General features: G+C 33.6%; 2 protein-coding genes and 1 non-coding gene across 5 annotated transcripts; 1 reads left to right on the forward strand and 2 right to left on the reverse strand.

The window, feature by feature from the left end:
- Positions 1 to 1,640: 1,640 nt before the first annotated feature.
- Positions 1,641 to 1,714, reverse strand: TRNAV-CAC (transfer RNA valine (anticodon CAC)). Its single transcript has one exon. It is a non-coding gene; the product is annotated as a tRNA-Val (tRNA).
- A 1,200-nt stretch (positions 1,715 to 2,914) lies between these two features.
- Positions 2,915 to 6,033, forward strand: LOC7486325 (UBP1-associated protein 2B). The gene is made up of 2 exons (XM_024600434.2): positions 2,915 to 4,144; positions 5,759 to 6,033. Coding segments are annotated over exons 1-2 (1,176 nt in total). The 5' UTR covers positions 2,915 to 2,969; the 3' UTR covers positions 5,760 to 6,033.
- Positions 6,034 to 9,228: 3,195 nt separating this feature from the next.
- Positions 9,229 to 12,847, reverse strand: LOC18099064 (phosphopantothenoylcysteine decarboxylase subunit VHS3). Of its 3 annotated transcripts, none has more exons than XM_006382855.3 (3): positions 12,653 to 12,847; positions 11,766 to 11,959; positions 9,229 to 9,926 (listed from the first exon to the last, which is right to left on the reverse strand). In XM_006382855.3, exons 2-3 carry the CDS (start codon positions 11,883 to 11,885, stop codon positions 9,459 to 9,461), a joined length of 588 nt encoding a protein of 195 aa, XP_006382917.1. In that variant the 5' UTR covers positions 11,886 to 11,959; positions 12,653 to 12,847; the 3' UTR covers positions 9,229 to 9,458. The 3 variants fall into 3 exon arrangements, with proteins under 3 accessions (XP_006382917.1, XP_006382916.1, XP_024456203.1); XM_006382854.3 differs by having other exon boundaries at positions 11,766 to 11,929; positions 12,653 to 12,843; XM_024600435.2 differs by lacking the exons at positions 11,766 to 11,959; positions 12,653 to 12,847 and adding an exon at positions 10,382 to 11,731.
- Between the last annotated feature and the right edge of the window lie 1,279 nt (positions 12,848 to 14,126).

Consider the following 14,126-nt stretch of genomic DNA (forward strand, 5'->3'; position numbering starts at 1 on the left):
CTGTTAAGGAAAATATTAGATTATGGAATAAATTAGTTGTCTAAAATTTTAGATTAAATTCTAAAATTTTAGATTAAATTTAACCAGTCAACTATTACCTTTAATAGTAGTGTGTCATAAAAATACCAATTTCACCTTGTTTTCTTTATTTTTAATGTTGGGGATGTTAAAGATACAATAAATAATAACAAATGAGTTTGATGCTGCAACAATAGATAAACAGTGAAATATCACCACCATTGAACCCCTTTTAAGAATACAAATTCATTGATACAAATATCGATTTTTTTTTGTAATTGGAATATGATTAGCCAACTATTTTTTTATTTTTAAATTTTCTTGATGGCTTATTCTCTCCCCTCTTAATATCTATAGATTGAAACGTGAACAAAATAATGTTTGGTACCAAAATATAAATCTTTAAAATTACAGGGGCCAAATGATAGAAAATATAAAACTTTAAGGACCAAAATGAAGTTTTCTACACCAAATTCTAAACAGGACATGAGTTTTTGTTCCTTGTCAAATATGGTCCTCGTTTTTATAATTTCTATTTTCAATCTCAATTAAATTCTAATTTTACAAAATTGAAACTCAACTCATCTTTAAATATCCTTGATGTGGTGTAATCTTTGTGCACTTTTAAAAAAATATTAAATTAATATTTTTTAGTATCTTTTAATAATTTTGGCTTGCTAATATAATTTTTTTTAAGAAATATTTTTTTAATATATTTTTAAGTAAAAAATACTTTTAAAAAATATTCTGCACCATAAATGACAAACAACACACTTTTATATGTATCCTTTATGCTTTTAAGTGTTTTTCCTTTACAAAAACATTAAATTAATAATTTTTAGTCCTTTTCAATAATTTTGATATGTTAATATAAAAAAAATTAAAAAAATATTTTAATGCATTTTTAAATAAAAACATTTTTAAAAACACTCCACCGTAAATTACAAACACACTTTTAGATGTATCCTTTCCTACGTAGTCATCTTTTACAAGGAGTGCCAACTACTCTGTTGGAGGTCTAAAACAGCCCAGTCTAAGGGAACATATATTTGACATTGCTAATTTTGCTAATAATCAACCATTGAATTTGCTAATCTACTGATTGAATGAACCTTAAGTATAGAATTATGTCTGATAATCTACATTATCAAGCTTAATTTTTGAGGTTGTTTGTGAAATGAAAATAGTTATTTTTTTAAATGTATTTTGTTTGGAAATATATCAAAATAATATAGTTTTTTTAATTTTAAAAAATTATTTTTGATATTAAAACGATTTAAAAATATAAAACATAAAAAATAATTAAATTTTAAAATTTTAAAATTTTAAAAAATACAGTTTCGAAAACATTACCGATCACGAGGGCTATTTAATGCTGGAACTTCTTCGATCATGTTACGGTTAGAACTTTTTTTAAGTAAGTTGCTAGTTACGCAACTCAAAGAGCAAGCCTATCTCAATAGGTTCCACGAATTAACTAGTAAGTAGTCTGTTAGTGCTGGGCTGTATAATGTTACAACTTTTGGATCGTGCAAGGATACTTCTGGAAAAAAAAATTAAAAAGAGGATTGGAATTTGGAGTGGAACATTAAGAAAACTATTGGACTCAGCGAAAAGGAACATGTCCGAGCCCGGGTTCGAACCGGGGACCTCTAGTGTGTGAGACTAGCGTGATAACCAACTACACCACCCGGACAGTTTTGTCGGAATTTCCAGATTATAATAATACATATAATAATATATAACTGGAGATAATCACTGCTGTTCCTTTCTAGTAAGTCTGACGTGATAATTAAATATACTTCAAAAACAATTTTAAATATTTTTCAATATATTTCTCATATTTGTTATCCTTTTTTATATAGATGTAAATGAGTACTAGATAATCATATAAAATAAACAAATGATACTATCTTTTTGATCCTTGACAAAACTTTTTAGAATATAGAGAAACAAGAGTTAGCTTCGAAAAACACATATAATAAAGAAATTTAAAATCATTTGTATTTTATTTTCCTTTGCAGTATTCATCAATTGTGTGTTTTATACATTGTATTGCATTATGATGATATTATAAAATTAAAGTATTTACAAATTAGTAAGAAACATTATAATTGTTTTTCAATAGTTAAGATATTTGAAATACGTACTAACAAAGTATCAGGGTCTATTTAAGAGTGTGGTTGTGGTTGCTTTTCATGCCGAAATGTATTAAAATGATATTTTTTTTATTTTTAAAAAATTATTTTTGATATCAACTCATCAAAACGATCCAAAATAAAAAAAATATTAATTTTTAGTAAAAAAATTAAATTTTGAAGAATACGGTTTGCACCGCGTTCCCAAACGATCTCATTTTTTTTATATCTCTAAACATGCCAGTAATATTATTATCATTATTATTTATTGATTTTTAATACATTTAAAAAATATAAAATTAAAATATCATCTCCTATGCAAGGGATTTTAAAGTATTCATGTTTTTAGATCAACAAATATTGACAATTGACTGCTACAGGAGTAGTAGATGCTTTTATGACTATTTGAAGTAACATGTATTTTTTTTATTTAAATATATATATATATATATATATATATATTTTAAAAATTAATTTTAATACCAATTAATCAAAAGAATTAAAAAAATAAAATAATAATTTTAAACAAAACAAAATTAAATTTTTTAAAAACATCATTTAAAACGTAATCCGAAACGACCCTAATATAACAAATGGTATAATTGACCGGGAGTCTAATTTGCAAATTTAAAGTCTCAATTTACAAGATTTTAAACTTGAATGACTAAATTGAAACTTCGTACAGAAAAAGGACTAAAATCACAATCTACCAAACAACAACAGTTAATTATTTATTAAAGCTCCAAATTTAATTGACCACTGACACCCCCACCCTCTCTCCCCCCTCAGCATCTCTCCTCTCTCTCATCTGTAATGGCAAAAACCGAAAAAACTAAGAAACTCAAGACCGCCAAAAAACCAGAAACCACCACCAAACAGAAACCGCTAAAGAAACCCAAACTCAAGATACGAAAAACCAAACCCCTCCCTTCAGACCCTGCCGATCTCTCAACCCTTCTCGAACCCTACACAAAAGACCAATTAATCGACCTAATTACCAACTCTGCCATTAAGAACCCCTCTTTGTATTCTCTAATTCATCAACACGCCGACCGCGATGTCACTCACCGGAATGTTTTTGTCCACGGCTTCTCCTGGGACACAACGCGCCAAGACCTCGTATCTGCCTTCGCCGCCTTCGGAGAAATCGAGGAATGCAATGTTGTAATTGATAAAGCAACAGGTAAAGCAAAAGGCTATGGTTTTGTCTTGTTTAAATCGCGAAAAGCTGCGATCTCTGCGTTGAAGGAAACGAAAAGAATGGTTAATGATCGGATGGCTAGTTGTCAATTGGCTTCTGTAGGATCTGCTAATGCGGCCTCGGCGGCCAAAGGGAAGGAATTGGAGGGTGGGGTGAGGAAGATATTTGTGAGTAATGTAGGAATGAGTACTGATAAGGAAAAGTTGAGAGCTTTCTTTGAGAAATTCGGAGAAATTGAGAATGGGCCAATTGGGTTTGATAAGGAGACTGGGAAGTCAAGAGGTTATGCTTTGTTTGTTTATAAGACCGTGGAGGGAGCCATAAAGGCATTAGAGGAGCCTCATAAGATATTTGAAGGGCAGCAATTGCGTTGCTCGGTCGCGACAGAAGGAAAAAACAAGACTAATCAAAATGTGGCGCAGGGAATGCAGCAGGTGGTACAGCAGCAGCCGGTGCATCAACAGCCTCAAGGGCAGTTTTTGGCAGCGGCGCAGAATCTGGCATTGTTTGGTCAGCATCCTGGGTTTAATCCACTGTATAGCGCATTGTTGGGGAGCACAGGTGTTGGTGGTGGCATGATCAGTCCAGTAATCGGCCAGAGTATGGTGCCAACTGCGACGAGTCAAGTGGGGGGATTGGGAGTTGGGAGCCAGTCAACACTGGAGGCATATAGGGCTGCGCAAGTGTTGCAGCATGTTTATTCGAGCACTACGCAGATTGGGCAGACAGGGATGGGTAGGGGTCAGGGGGCTGGTGGATCATTTACCGGCTATCCAAAATATATGTGGTATGGTTTATTTAAGCTAGATTTCAGTGATGCTGTTTGTCTGTTCAATCTGTTAATCTTATGTTTCTCTGCATGTTCTAGTTGTTGGTACCATCAAAATATTGATTTCATTTCCCGATTTGAAATGCCTAATATTTGGTCTGAGTCCTGCAGAATTTGCCTGTAAATTTTTTGTCATGGTATAGTTTATACTTTGAAGTTAGTGTCTTCTTTGCTGCTATATCACAATTGAATGAGTAGGTGGGAGTTGATGGGGTAGGAAAACCGATTTTAAGAAATTTTGAAAAGCTTCTTTTGGGGGTTTTATGAGGAAATCCGAACTCTAGATACAAAGCAGGAGGGACCTTGGGCCTGAAGCCTGGATTCCTACGTGTGAAGTTTAGAATATCCCAACTTCTTTCGATATACGCAAGGATTTGACCCACAATTGGATGTAATTTTACCCTTTCAATCCTCAAAATCTCCGCTTTGAAACCCATTTCATCCCATTATTAGTTACAGTGAAACACCCCAAAAGCCTCAAGCTAGTTCACCGCATCAGACCTCTTCGAGCTAAAATCAAAACTTAAGCACCTCCTTTAATTGATTGTAGATTTTTCCAGTATAAGCCTTTAAAACTTAAACGGAACCCTTTCTCTTTCCCTGCCCTTGTAGAAAAACCCTTCGAATGATATCTTATTTTGCTTCTTAGACCTGCTTATGCATTTGTTTAGAGAAAGTTGTGGCATGTAATAGCGTGCCAATAGTTTGGAGTTATTATTTGTTAGTATAGGAAGGAGGTTTTCCTTTTGCTTTCAACCTTTAAGATATGGCAATTCAATCTCTTACTCTCCTTGCTGGTGATTTTAAGTATGGCAGCTGTATTTGTTTTTGCTTCAATTTATCATATTTTTTCTGGATTAATTATCATTTAATATTTAGAAATGTGGTTTCCATTTTCACTTGAAATCATCCTATCCCTTGCTTTCAGCTTTATCTGCAATTTATATATTTTTTTCCTTATCATTCTTTCCTTTACCTTCCTTTTCATAAACCTTAAATCAAAACATTTTTCTCATTTTCTTTCTATATGTTGTGCTCTTTATTTCTCATTCTTTTTTCTGTTCTTTTACCTAGCACATCTTTATTTTTATAAACCTTCATCTTTCCATATAGACAAGATTATATTGCATCTATTAATTTTCTGCCAACAACATTCTCATGCGATATCATAATTGTATTGTAGCAATCTGCTATAATTTCACCATTGGGTTGTGTAAAGAGCCAATTGATGCTACTTCCAGTTTTATTTTTACTAAAAGTTGTCTGCACCATCACACATTAATTGTCTCATTGTACAGTTTATTTTTAAGTTCTTATCACTCTCTTTATCATGAGATTTCAAGTTTCTTAGCAGCGTGTTGATTTCAAAAACTCGTAATACCAAAGTAGTTTGATCTGCGGTTTTCAATTATATTATATTATTGCACATGTTTTTCCTTCCTAGATGTCATGGCATCTGATTTCATATTCTAAATATTGACTGTTTAAAAGTTTGAATAAAAATCTTGTGTTTGAGAGGACTATATTTATCTTTTGTAAATATCTTTACGTGATTGGACTCCGTATTTGCAGATGATTTGCTGTGAGCTTGAGGAAAAATGTTCATGCTCCTTGGGGAATTTTATCTAGGAGATAATGTGCATCATTTGCTAGGGGGGAATTTGAAGTGGGAATATTTCTATAGTTGATAACGTTAAGCTAGCCAAGTTGACTGAACTTTGTGAAGTATTTCTGATCTTCTTTATCTTAATCTTTCTCTTCCTAGCCCTTATCTTCTTTGACATAACTCATAAGAATTGATACTTTTTATTTTTCTATAAGACATATAATTATTGATATTTTGGTTATCTTCTCTTTTCATTTTACTTATGTTCCAATACTGTAATATGGGACCATGGTTTCTGTCTTCATCTTCACATATATATTTGAATCCTTGATTTGATGTTTATGATCCATAGGCAAATTTGGTGTGTGAAATGAGTATTATCTATTTTATGTAATTTTTGGAGCGCTTTTGTATATTAAATACTTTTTTTGGTAATCTAACTTTAATAAAAGGTTCATGAGTAATTTGTTTATTCTACCGCAACCTTCTTGCTTCTAATATATTTCAAGGGCCATATTACTTGGAGGACTTTTAGCTAATGTCCAAAGTATTCAGTGAGTAAACAAATTCTTAAAATACTGCTCAATTATTGGGTTTGTGTGTGCATTTTGTTGCCTTTTACACGTTTTTGTTTGAGAGTGATTTGAACTACAAGATCCTTTAATAATTTGTCCAAGGATCTTGTGTTTTATCTCGGTATTTGAAATCTATTGAGGATGTCTTTAACTAACTCAACTATACCTGAGTTTCTAAAATAGTTGAGATCGACTTCATAGATTCTTTTCCTTTATCTCATTTTGTTTTGAGTTACTCCTTGTGATACAGGAGAACCCATCTTTTAGTATCTTTCTTATGTTAAGCTTGTTCCATCAAAGTGCATATTTATTTTTTCATCTAGTATATTTTATGGTTTACAGTTGGGTTTTGTCTTCCTTTCTTATTTATTTATTAATTTTTATGGGTTGAGGAACTTCGATGATTTTTGCTATATTTGATATTTCTATTTTATTGGCTTAAATGTGTGCCCAAAAAATTGTAAAAATGTGCAACGTGTTACGTGGCGAAAGTACAAAACTATTTGGCTCCTTTTTTTCTCTTTTTTGTTTGGAAGAGTATAATGTATGTGTAAATTACATTATTGCACCTTGTTTTCTAGAGATGAAATGAACTTAGTGGCTTTATTTTTAATTTGCCTATTTTGAGTCATAATTTTATATCTATGTTTCATACTTGTAAACATATTAATCATCTGTTTGTGGTTGCTCCTTGCTGCTCCTCCGAGAGCTTTTTATTTGTCTGTGTGCTCATGCAAACAACAATTGTTAATTTTGATTTGGAATCTTTTTTGAAAAATAACACATCTTGGTAAAATTTTTGAAAGAATGACAAAAGTCGAAAAAGTATTTGAGAAATAACACATTTTGAACACAACCATGTTTATGAATATAGCTTGTTTAGTCATGTTTCAAAATACATGTTTTTTTTTGTAAATTAATTAACATGAATAAAAGTTAACCCAAAATTTTATGAAGATACAATGGTCAAAAGATGAGATTCAAGATTCAATAGTCAGGAAAGAGAAAGGAGATAAGGTGATGTAGTTGAAAAGAGAAACAGGAGAAAAAAAAATGGAAAGAAAGAATGGGTCACCGAGAACTCATCAGAGCTCTGTTTTCAATACTCCTAGTACCATTAGAAATATTTCATCGAGATGATTCTAACTAGTTCTTGGAAGACCACCAGATGAGGTTGTAACCAATCTTAAATTAACCCCAACAAAACTCGTAATCAATTATGATCTTGTTTGGTGGTCTTTTAATGTGTGGTTAGTTATATCTCGTCGAAATCTTTCTAATAGTATCAGGTGTGTCGAAAACGGAGCCACAATGTGTTCCTGGTAACTCATTCTTTCTTTTTCTTTTTTTTCTTGTCTCGTTCTCACTCATGTTACATTAGCTTATCTCCTTTCTCTTTCTTAGTTAGTGGACCTTGAATCTCATTTCTCAGCCATTGGATCTCTTTGAAATTATAGGTTGACATTGTACATGTTAATTAATTATTTGAATGAGACATGAATTTTGAAACAATCACTAGCTAATTTCAATAGTGAAAATAGTGGTTTTTACCTTTCTAAACATGAGTTGGAAAAGTATTAATAAAAGAGCAAAATTTGAACACCACCGCTAGCTCAAATTCTGCTCTTATTTTTCCAAAACTTTATTAAACTGTGTTAGAAAGGTAAATTAGGCTATCGATCTGCTTCAAACTCCCCTTGTGTAATGAACATGTTAGGACGTCCACCAGAATTATTACTGCACTCGTCTCCCCCCATCTCTCACACACTCACTCATATTCCAAAGTTGATAGAGTAGATAGCCTGCGAACATTCATGATGGAATAAAGGTTCTCAGAGATCAATGTACTGGCCGCTTTCTTGCAAGCATTTACGTGGATCCTGTTTTTCACTGTGTGTGCAATAATGATGGAGAATTAGTGGTGCTGATGATAACTTCCACAAAGGATTGATAGGCATCTATTATTTGCTTGATTTGTAATTTGGCACATAGTTCTTGTTCGATAATATGGGTGGTGGAAAAAGCTTTTAGAGAATCTTTGCTCAAAATATATTGCGGTCGACTGTTCATAATTCAGCCAAGCAAAATCTCCAATGCTTGACTTATTGATTAGTGAAGGGAAACTTATCGTTTAGCCAACAATCAGTATATTGGAGTAAAGTCTTCTAAGATCATTTATATGTTCGTCGTGCGTTGTCATTTTCCAAAAATACTTTGGTGATGATGCTAGTAAAATAAATCTAGTTGGGGGTTAGCTGAGAAATGCTCAAAATACTTGGGTGGTGCTGGGATAAATAGTGACGAAATGGAGTGGTAATGATTCTGTGTATATGATGGGGATAAATATAAAGGGGGGAATACTAATTTGCCAATGTGAGCATAGCTGTACTTAAATTGTGTATATGTACACCTTTACTTTGATCTTTTCATTTGTTGGCTAAGCTTTGCTGCTCCGGCGAGGCTACCATTTATTTTCTATAGATTATAAGATGGAATCAGATCCACCGTTGAAATAGAAAGGAGAGTGAACAGCGGGGGGGAAAAGAAGAAGAAACACTTGGGGATCCTGTATAACATATGATATCAACTTCTATGATTTTACTTGGTGGTCCTCGAAGAAGCATCAAATGTCCAAATGGCTACAACAATTAATGGATTAACTTTATAAGCACACATCTTTTGCCCATTCACCTCTTCCACGGTTCCACCACCTAAACAGAGGTGATCATCAGGTTTATCCATCTTTAAACATTAGTTTTTCATGTTTGTTAGTGGGCAACAGTTAGCCATGAGATCATTTCATAAGCCCAGCCCATTTGCGTATATAGCAGTTTATCAGCAAGAATAGGAACTGTGACTAATTGTGTAGCTAAAGATCATAATCCATCACATTTCTCGAATTAATCATTGCCGCAGCTCACAGTTCTAGAGTGCTCTCTAACCATGCAAGGAAAATACGATAATTATGCATAATACCATTATCCTAAACAGGCCTCCTCGTAATCTAAGTAGATTAACAAAGTTAGATAACAAAGTCACTGAGAAACAAGCAGTGTATCTGGAGTGAGGAGGCTTTCACTATTCTCCTACTTCACTTCTTCCTCTTCTTTGGGGGCTGGAGGGCTTCCTCATCTTCATCTTCTTCCTCCTCTTCGTTCTCTACCTCCTCAACTTCTTCCTCAGCCTCTTCCCCGCCATCATCGTCGTCGTCATCGTCGTCGTCATCATCGTCATCTTCTTCATCGTCATCTTGACCTTCGCCATCATCTTCATCATCTTCTTGTTCCTCTTCTCCATTCTCATCTGCCCCGCCTGCTCCACCACCCGGACCCTTCTTTGAGCTACTCTTGTCATTGTTGGGGTTGCTGGCCAAGTCCTCTCCATCTTCAGACGACAAATCTTCATTACCTTCTCCAAAGCCACCATCCCCTTCATCATCATCCCCGTCGTCCTCATCATTATCATCATCTCCTTCTGCATCAACTGGATTAATATCATGGCCTTGTGCCTCATCTCCCTTCATTCTAGGTTTAGCAGTCAGCAACAACCCGCAGGGATCCTGAAACCATTTTTATGAAATAGCATTTCATAGTGGGTCTAACAGAGACTTTATATCTTAGGCAATAGATAATTGTACGGCACAAGGTCTCCAAAATAGTACAATAAATAGCAGAGCTGTACAATACAGTTTTCCACGACTGGGATAAACAAAAGGCAGCATCATGTGTGCTTAAAAAATAAACAGAAAAACATCAAGAAGATAGATAAACGTGTATATATATATTCAGGTAAAGGAATTGTCTTCATTTTGTTTAAGTTTTATATTTAAAGTTGAAAAGGTATTTGCTAACCTATGAAGTAAAATTTCCAAATCCCACACTACTCTCTTTTTCTTTCCGCCTTAAAGAAACTTTTCAACTAGCTACATCAATTTAGGACACTTGTTGAATTCCATGAAACAATAAGCCTGTGCGAAAAGAGTGTAAATTAAAAGAAATAATTAAGTAAACTAACAAGAATGGAATTCTCAGCTGGTTGACGGAATAGTATCAACAGGTGCGGTAGACCAAATAACTGAAAGCATCCAAGGCCATAAACTATCTCCATTTGAAGAGGAAGTCAGTAAAGCGTCTTACTAAAGAGCATGACAGCGAGAACCAGGTTCTTCTCTCTCCTCCTTTTTTTTTTTTTTTCAGAATCTATTTCTTTGTTCCCTATTTTGAAAAGAAAGCGAGACATGGCCACGGTGCCTCTGGAATATATGTGGCAACCACAACCGGAAAGGGAAATGAGGTTTCTCTTTACAGATAAGAGAAACATCCCTTCACTTGTCACACTCATCTCACTGTTTGGGACACTTCTTTTTCTTCAAGAAATTTAAGGCATCAGTACAGAGATTCCATTATGATCATAAAGCAAATTGTGAAAATAGTGCCCTTCTACATCTCCATATCTCGTAAGCGCTCAATAAAACTTGTTACCAACCACAACAACTCCACTTTTTTTTTGTCTTTCTTAATGGGTCTGACTCTACCCTCAACTGTTGAATCTTCGTAGGTTTAAAATTTAAAATGATCAATGAAGACCTAAAAAATAAAATAAAGCAAGTTGGTGGTGCGAGGGGGGCTCGTCAAAACGTACAGGAAGGGTGGGAAATAGAATATGCCAAAAATTGGAGACCCTTTCATGCATCAGCAGATTTATCATCTTGAAATAATCAAGATATATCATTAAATGATAACACGTATCAACTAGGAATAGTCTATCTCCTATGACATAAGAAATGACAAACAAGGAATCCTAAGAGAATATTCTAACACGGCCTTAACGACATCAAAAGATGCTTTCCCATTTGACATGACTTTTCCTATTACAACATGACATAAAATAAAAAGTTACCCTGCAGAGATTTATTTATTTATTTATTATATCCCAGCCCCCACAGGCCCACGAGGGCAAACAAAACCGGGACTCAAACCGTGTCCTAAACCGTCTATACCCCAAATATTTCTTCCTATCCACGGCGCTCTTTAATCACAAAAAAAGCCCCATGCGCAATTTAGCCTCCAGCGCGCTTCTACGGCGAGAAAGCAAGATAAGGCCGAATAAAAAAACAAAAAGGTTAGTCGCACGCCAGAGGCCAATCCTAAGAAAATGTCCAACCCCACCACCTAAAGAAAGCCACTTTGGCGCATGTTAGCAGCATAGAGAGCATATAACACGACCAGGGTCCAGAAAAACTAGCTAGAATCAGCGCAGGTTAGCAGGAAATGAAACGTGAAACACGCTAACCTAAAAGGAACTACAAACACAAACAGAAGCCAAATAAAGGCAGGAACACAATCAATTAACAACTTGAAGGACAACAAGCTTGGCAAAATGAAAGAAAAACACTTACCTGGGCCAAAAGTTGGGCTTTGAAGAAAGCAGAAACTAGTAAAGTAGTCAGAACCTCGCAGGCGCACATTAGCAAGCCGTTAGTAAGGGTAACTGTCACTGATCCGTATCGAGCCTCCATTTGCGGGCGTCAAAAAAAGGAAAAAAAAGAGAAATAAAAAGCACCTGCGCAAACAGGATCCATGACCGTTAGATCTGTTCCAAAAACCGTATCAGCTGTCAGATCTCGCACCGCGCAAAAGACAAAAAAATCCAAATAAATAAAAATAAATGAAACTCATAATTATATAAACAAAAACAAATAAAAATCTTGTTTTCAAGAATGTTCGTTTGACAGTGAAAAAAAGTTAAACAGAGAGATGAGAACGTATTTTAAAGAAAAAGAGTTTTTTTCAACACAGAACTAGACAAAAAACAGCTTTCTGCGAGGATAAACCCTTGCCGGCGACGGTCTTCGACAGAGATATTCAAAATTGAAAAACCAGCACAAAGTCAAGTTAAACTATATCGGAAATCGTAACAGAAGCAGACAAACACCTGAAGTTTGAAGCAAAACAAGCAAATTCTCATAGAGAAAGCATCAAAATTCAACGGAACCAGAGAATTGGAAGCAAAAACGAGCAAAGCTTCACAAAAAGGGCGAATAAAACACGATGAATTACTCGGTTTTCACTGTAAACAAGAAAATTGGGGCAAAGACAGCTAAATTTGACTCAAAGCGCTCACAAAAGCTCAAAACGGCAAGTAAACAAGAAATCAACAGAAAAAAACTTTCATTCTCAGAGGAAAAGTACAGAACCGAGCTCAAAAGGAAGCGAACCAAGCAGAGAAGTGATCAAAACAGAGAAATTAAAACACAAGGAAGAGAATTAGAGAGGTGAAGCGTACCAGGAATGAAGATCTGAGCACAGAGAGAGCAGATCTGGAGGTTTCAGGCTCTAAAACCTGAAGAAACAAGCGTTAAGAGCTCCATGCATTTTGGACCGTTGGATCTTGATCGTAGAGACAGAAGAGAGAGTCCAGAAGATATAGAAAAAAATAAATATCATCACAAAAAGAAAGAGAAAGCAGAGAATACTGGTGTGGCATGGTGACTGATTGACTAACTGCCCGTAGTTTCTCATTCAGGTTTAGGGCAGGTCGGGCAGGGTTCTTCTCGATGTAAATTTTGAAAAGATCGTGAGTTCGGGCTGCCCATGGAGAGTAAGAAAGGACAAGTGTGGGTATTATTAAAAAGATTGTTAATAATTGTTTTTTCTTTTTACATAATTATCTCTTGCTTCTTTTTATTAAATTGTAATTTATTAAACTATGAGGCTTTTTGTTGAAGTCTCTCTGTCGTGTTTTTACTGTATTGGCTCGTCTCTCAGTAATCATGGTTTGGTTAATAAACCAGTTTAAGGTTAACTAACCACTGCTAAGATACAAAGAGTAAGTTTTACTAGATTCTCGGTCACTTTACAGTGGGGATCAGTTCATCGGATTTTAACCGCGAAAAAAAAAGTGTAAAGCGGTGCTATTGTGTTTCCTACAGGAAAAAACAATCATTACCTTAAACTCTAATGTATATTATATAATATAACTTTTTAAAATTATTAAAATAATAATATTAAATCAATCCATTTCATTATAATTAACTTCTGAAATTCACAACCTAAATTATAAAATTATAATAATTTTATCAAAAATAAATTAAAATAAATTATAAAACTCAATTTCAATCAATCAAATATTAAAAAAAAATATTTATGACTCAATTTCAATCAATCAAATATTAAAAAAAATTATTATTTTTTTAAAAAAGATCAACTTATTGTTGGAGAAAAAATAATTAAAAAGAAATGAAAAAAATAACGTGAATCAATCCGGTTAACTTACTAAATTCATGACTCAGATCACAAAATTTTATAGAAAATAAATCGGAAAAAAAAATATGTTTTTTTTTTAAACAATGAAAAATTTTATTTTATTTAAATGAAGTTTTTTTTTTTGAAAAAAAACACTTAAAAAACACTCTAAAAACCTAAATAAACTCATGTATGAGACTAAAAAATATATAAAAAAAAATAGTTCAAAAAATAAAAACAACTTGAAACGAAAAACTATGTCAAGCTTAAATCTGCCACCTCAAATAGATCAGAATTGACACCAACTGAATTTATTCTTCTTTTTTTCACTTAAATCTAATGATTTTTTCTCTCATCTTTTAAATCTAGAGACTAAAAAATAAAAAATAAAATTATATTAAGAAAAAAATAAGGATTAAAAATGTATTCATTGTCAAGTAGGTGAATCAAAGCTAACTTTTTCTCGCCAATGTCAAAAGCACCACCTAACTTTTTCTTATTTTTTACTTTAGTCC

Source organism: Populus trichocarpa, chromosome 5, assembly GCF_000002775.5.
Source record: "Populus trichocarpa isolate Nisqually-1 chromosome 5, P.trichocarpa_v4.1, whole genome shotgun sequence".
Lineage (NCBI taxonomy): Eukaryota > Viridiplantae > Streptophyta > Magnoliopsida > Malpighiales > Salicaceae > Populus > Populus trichocarpa.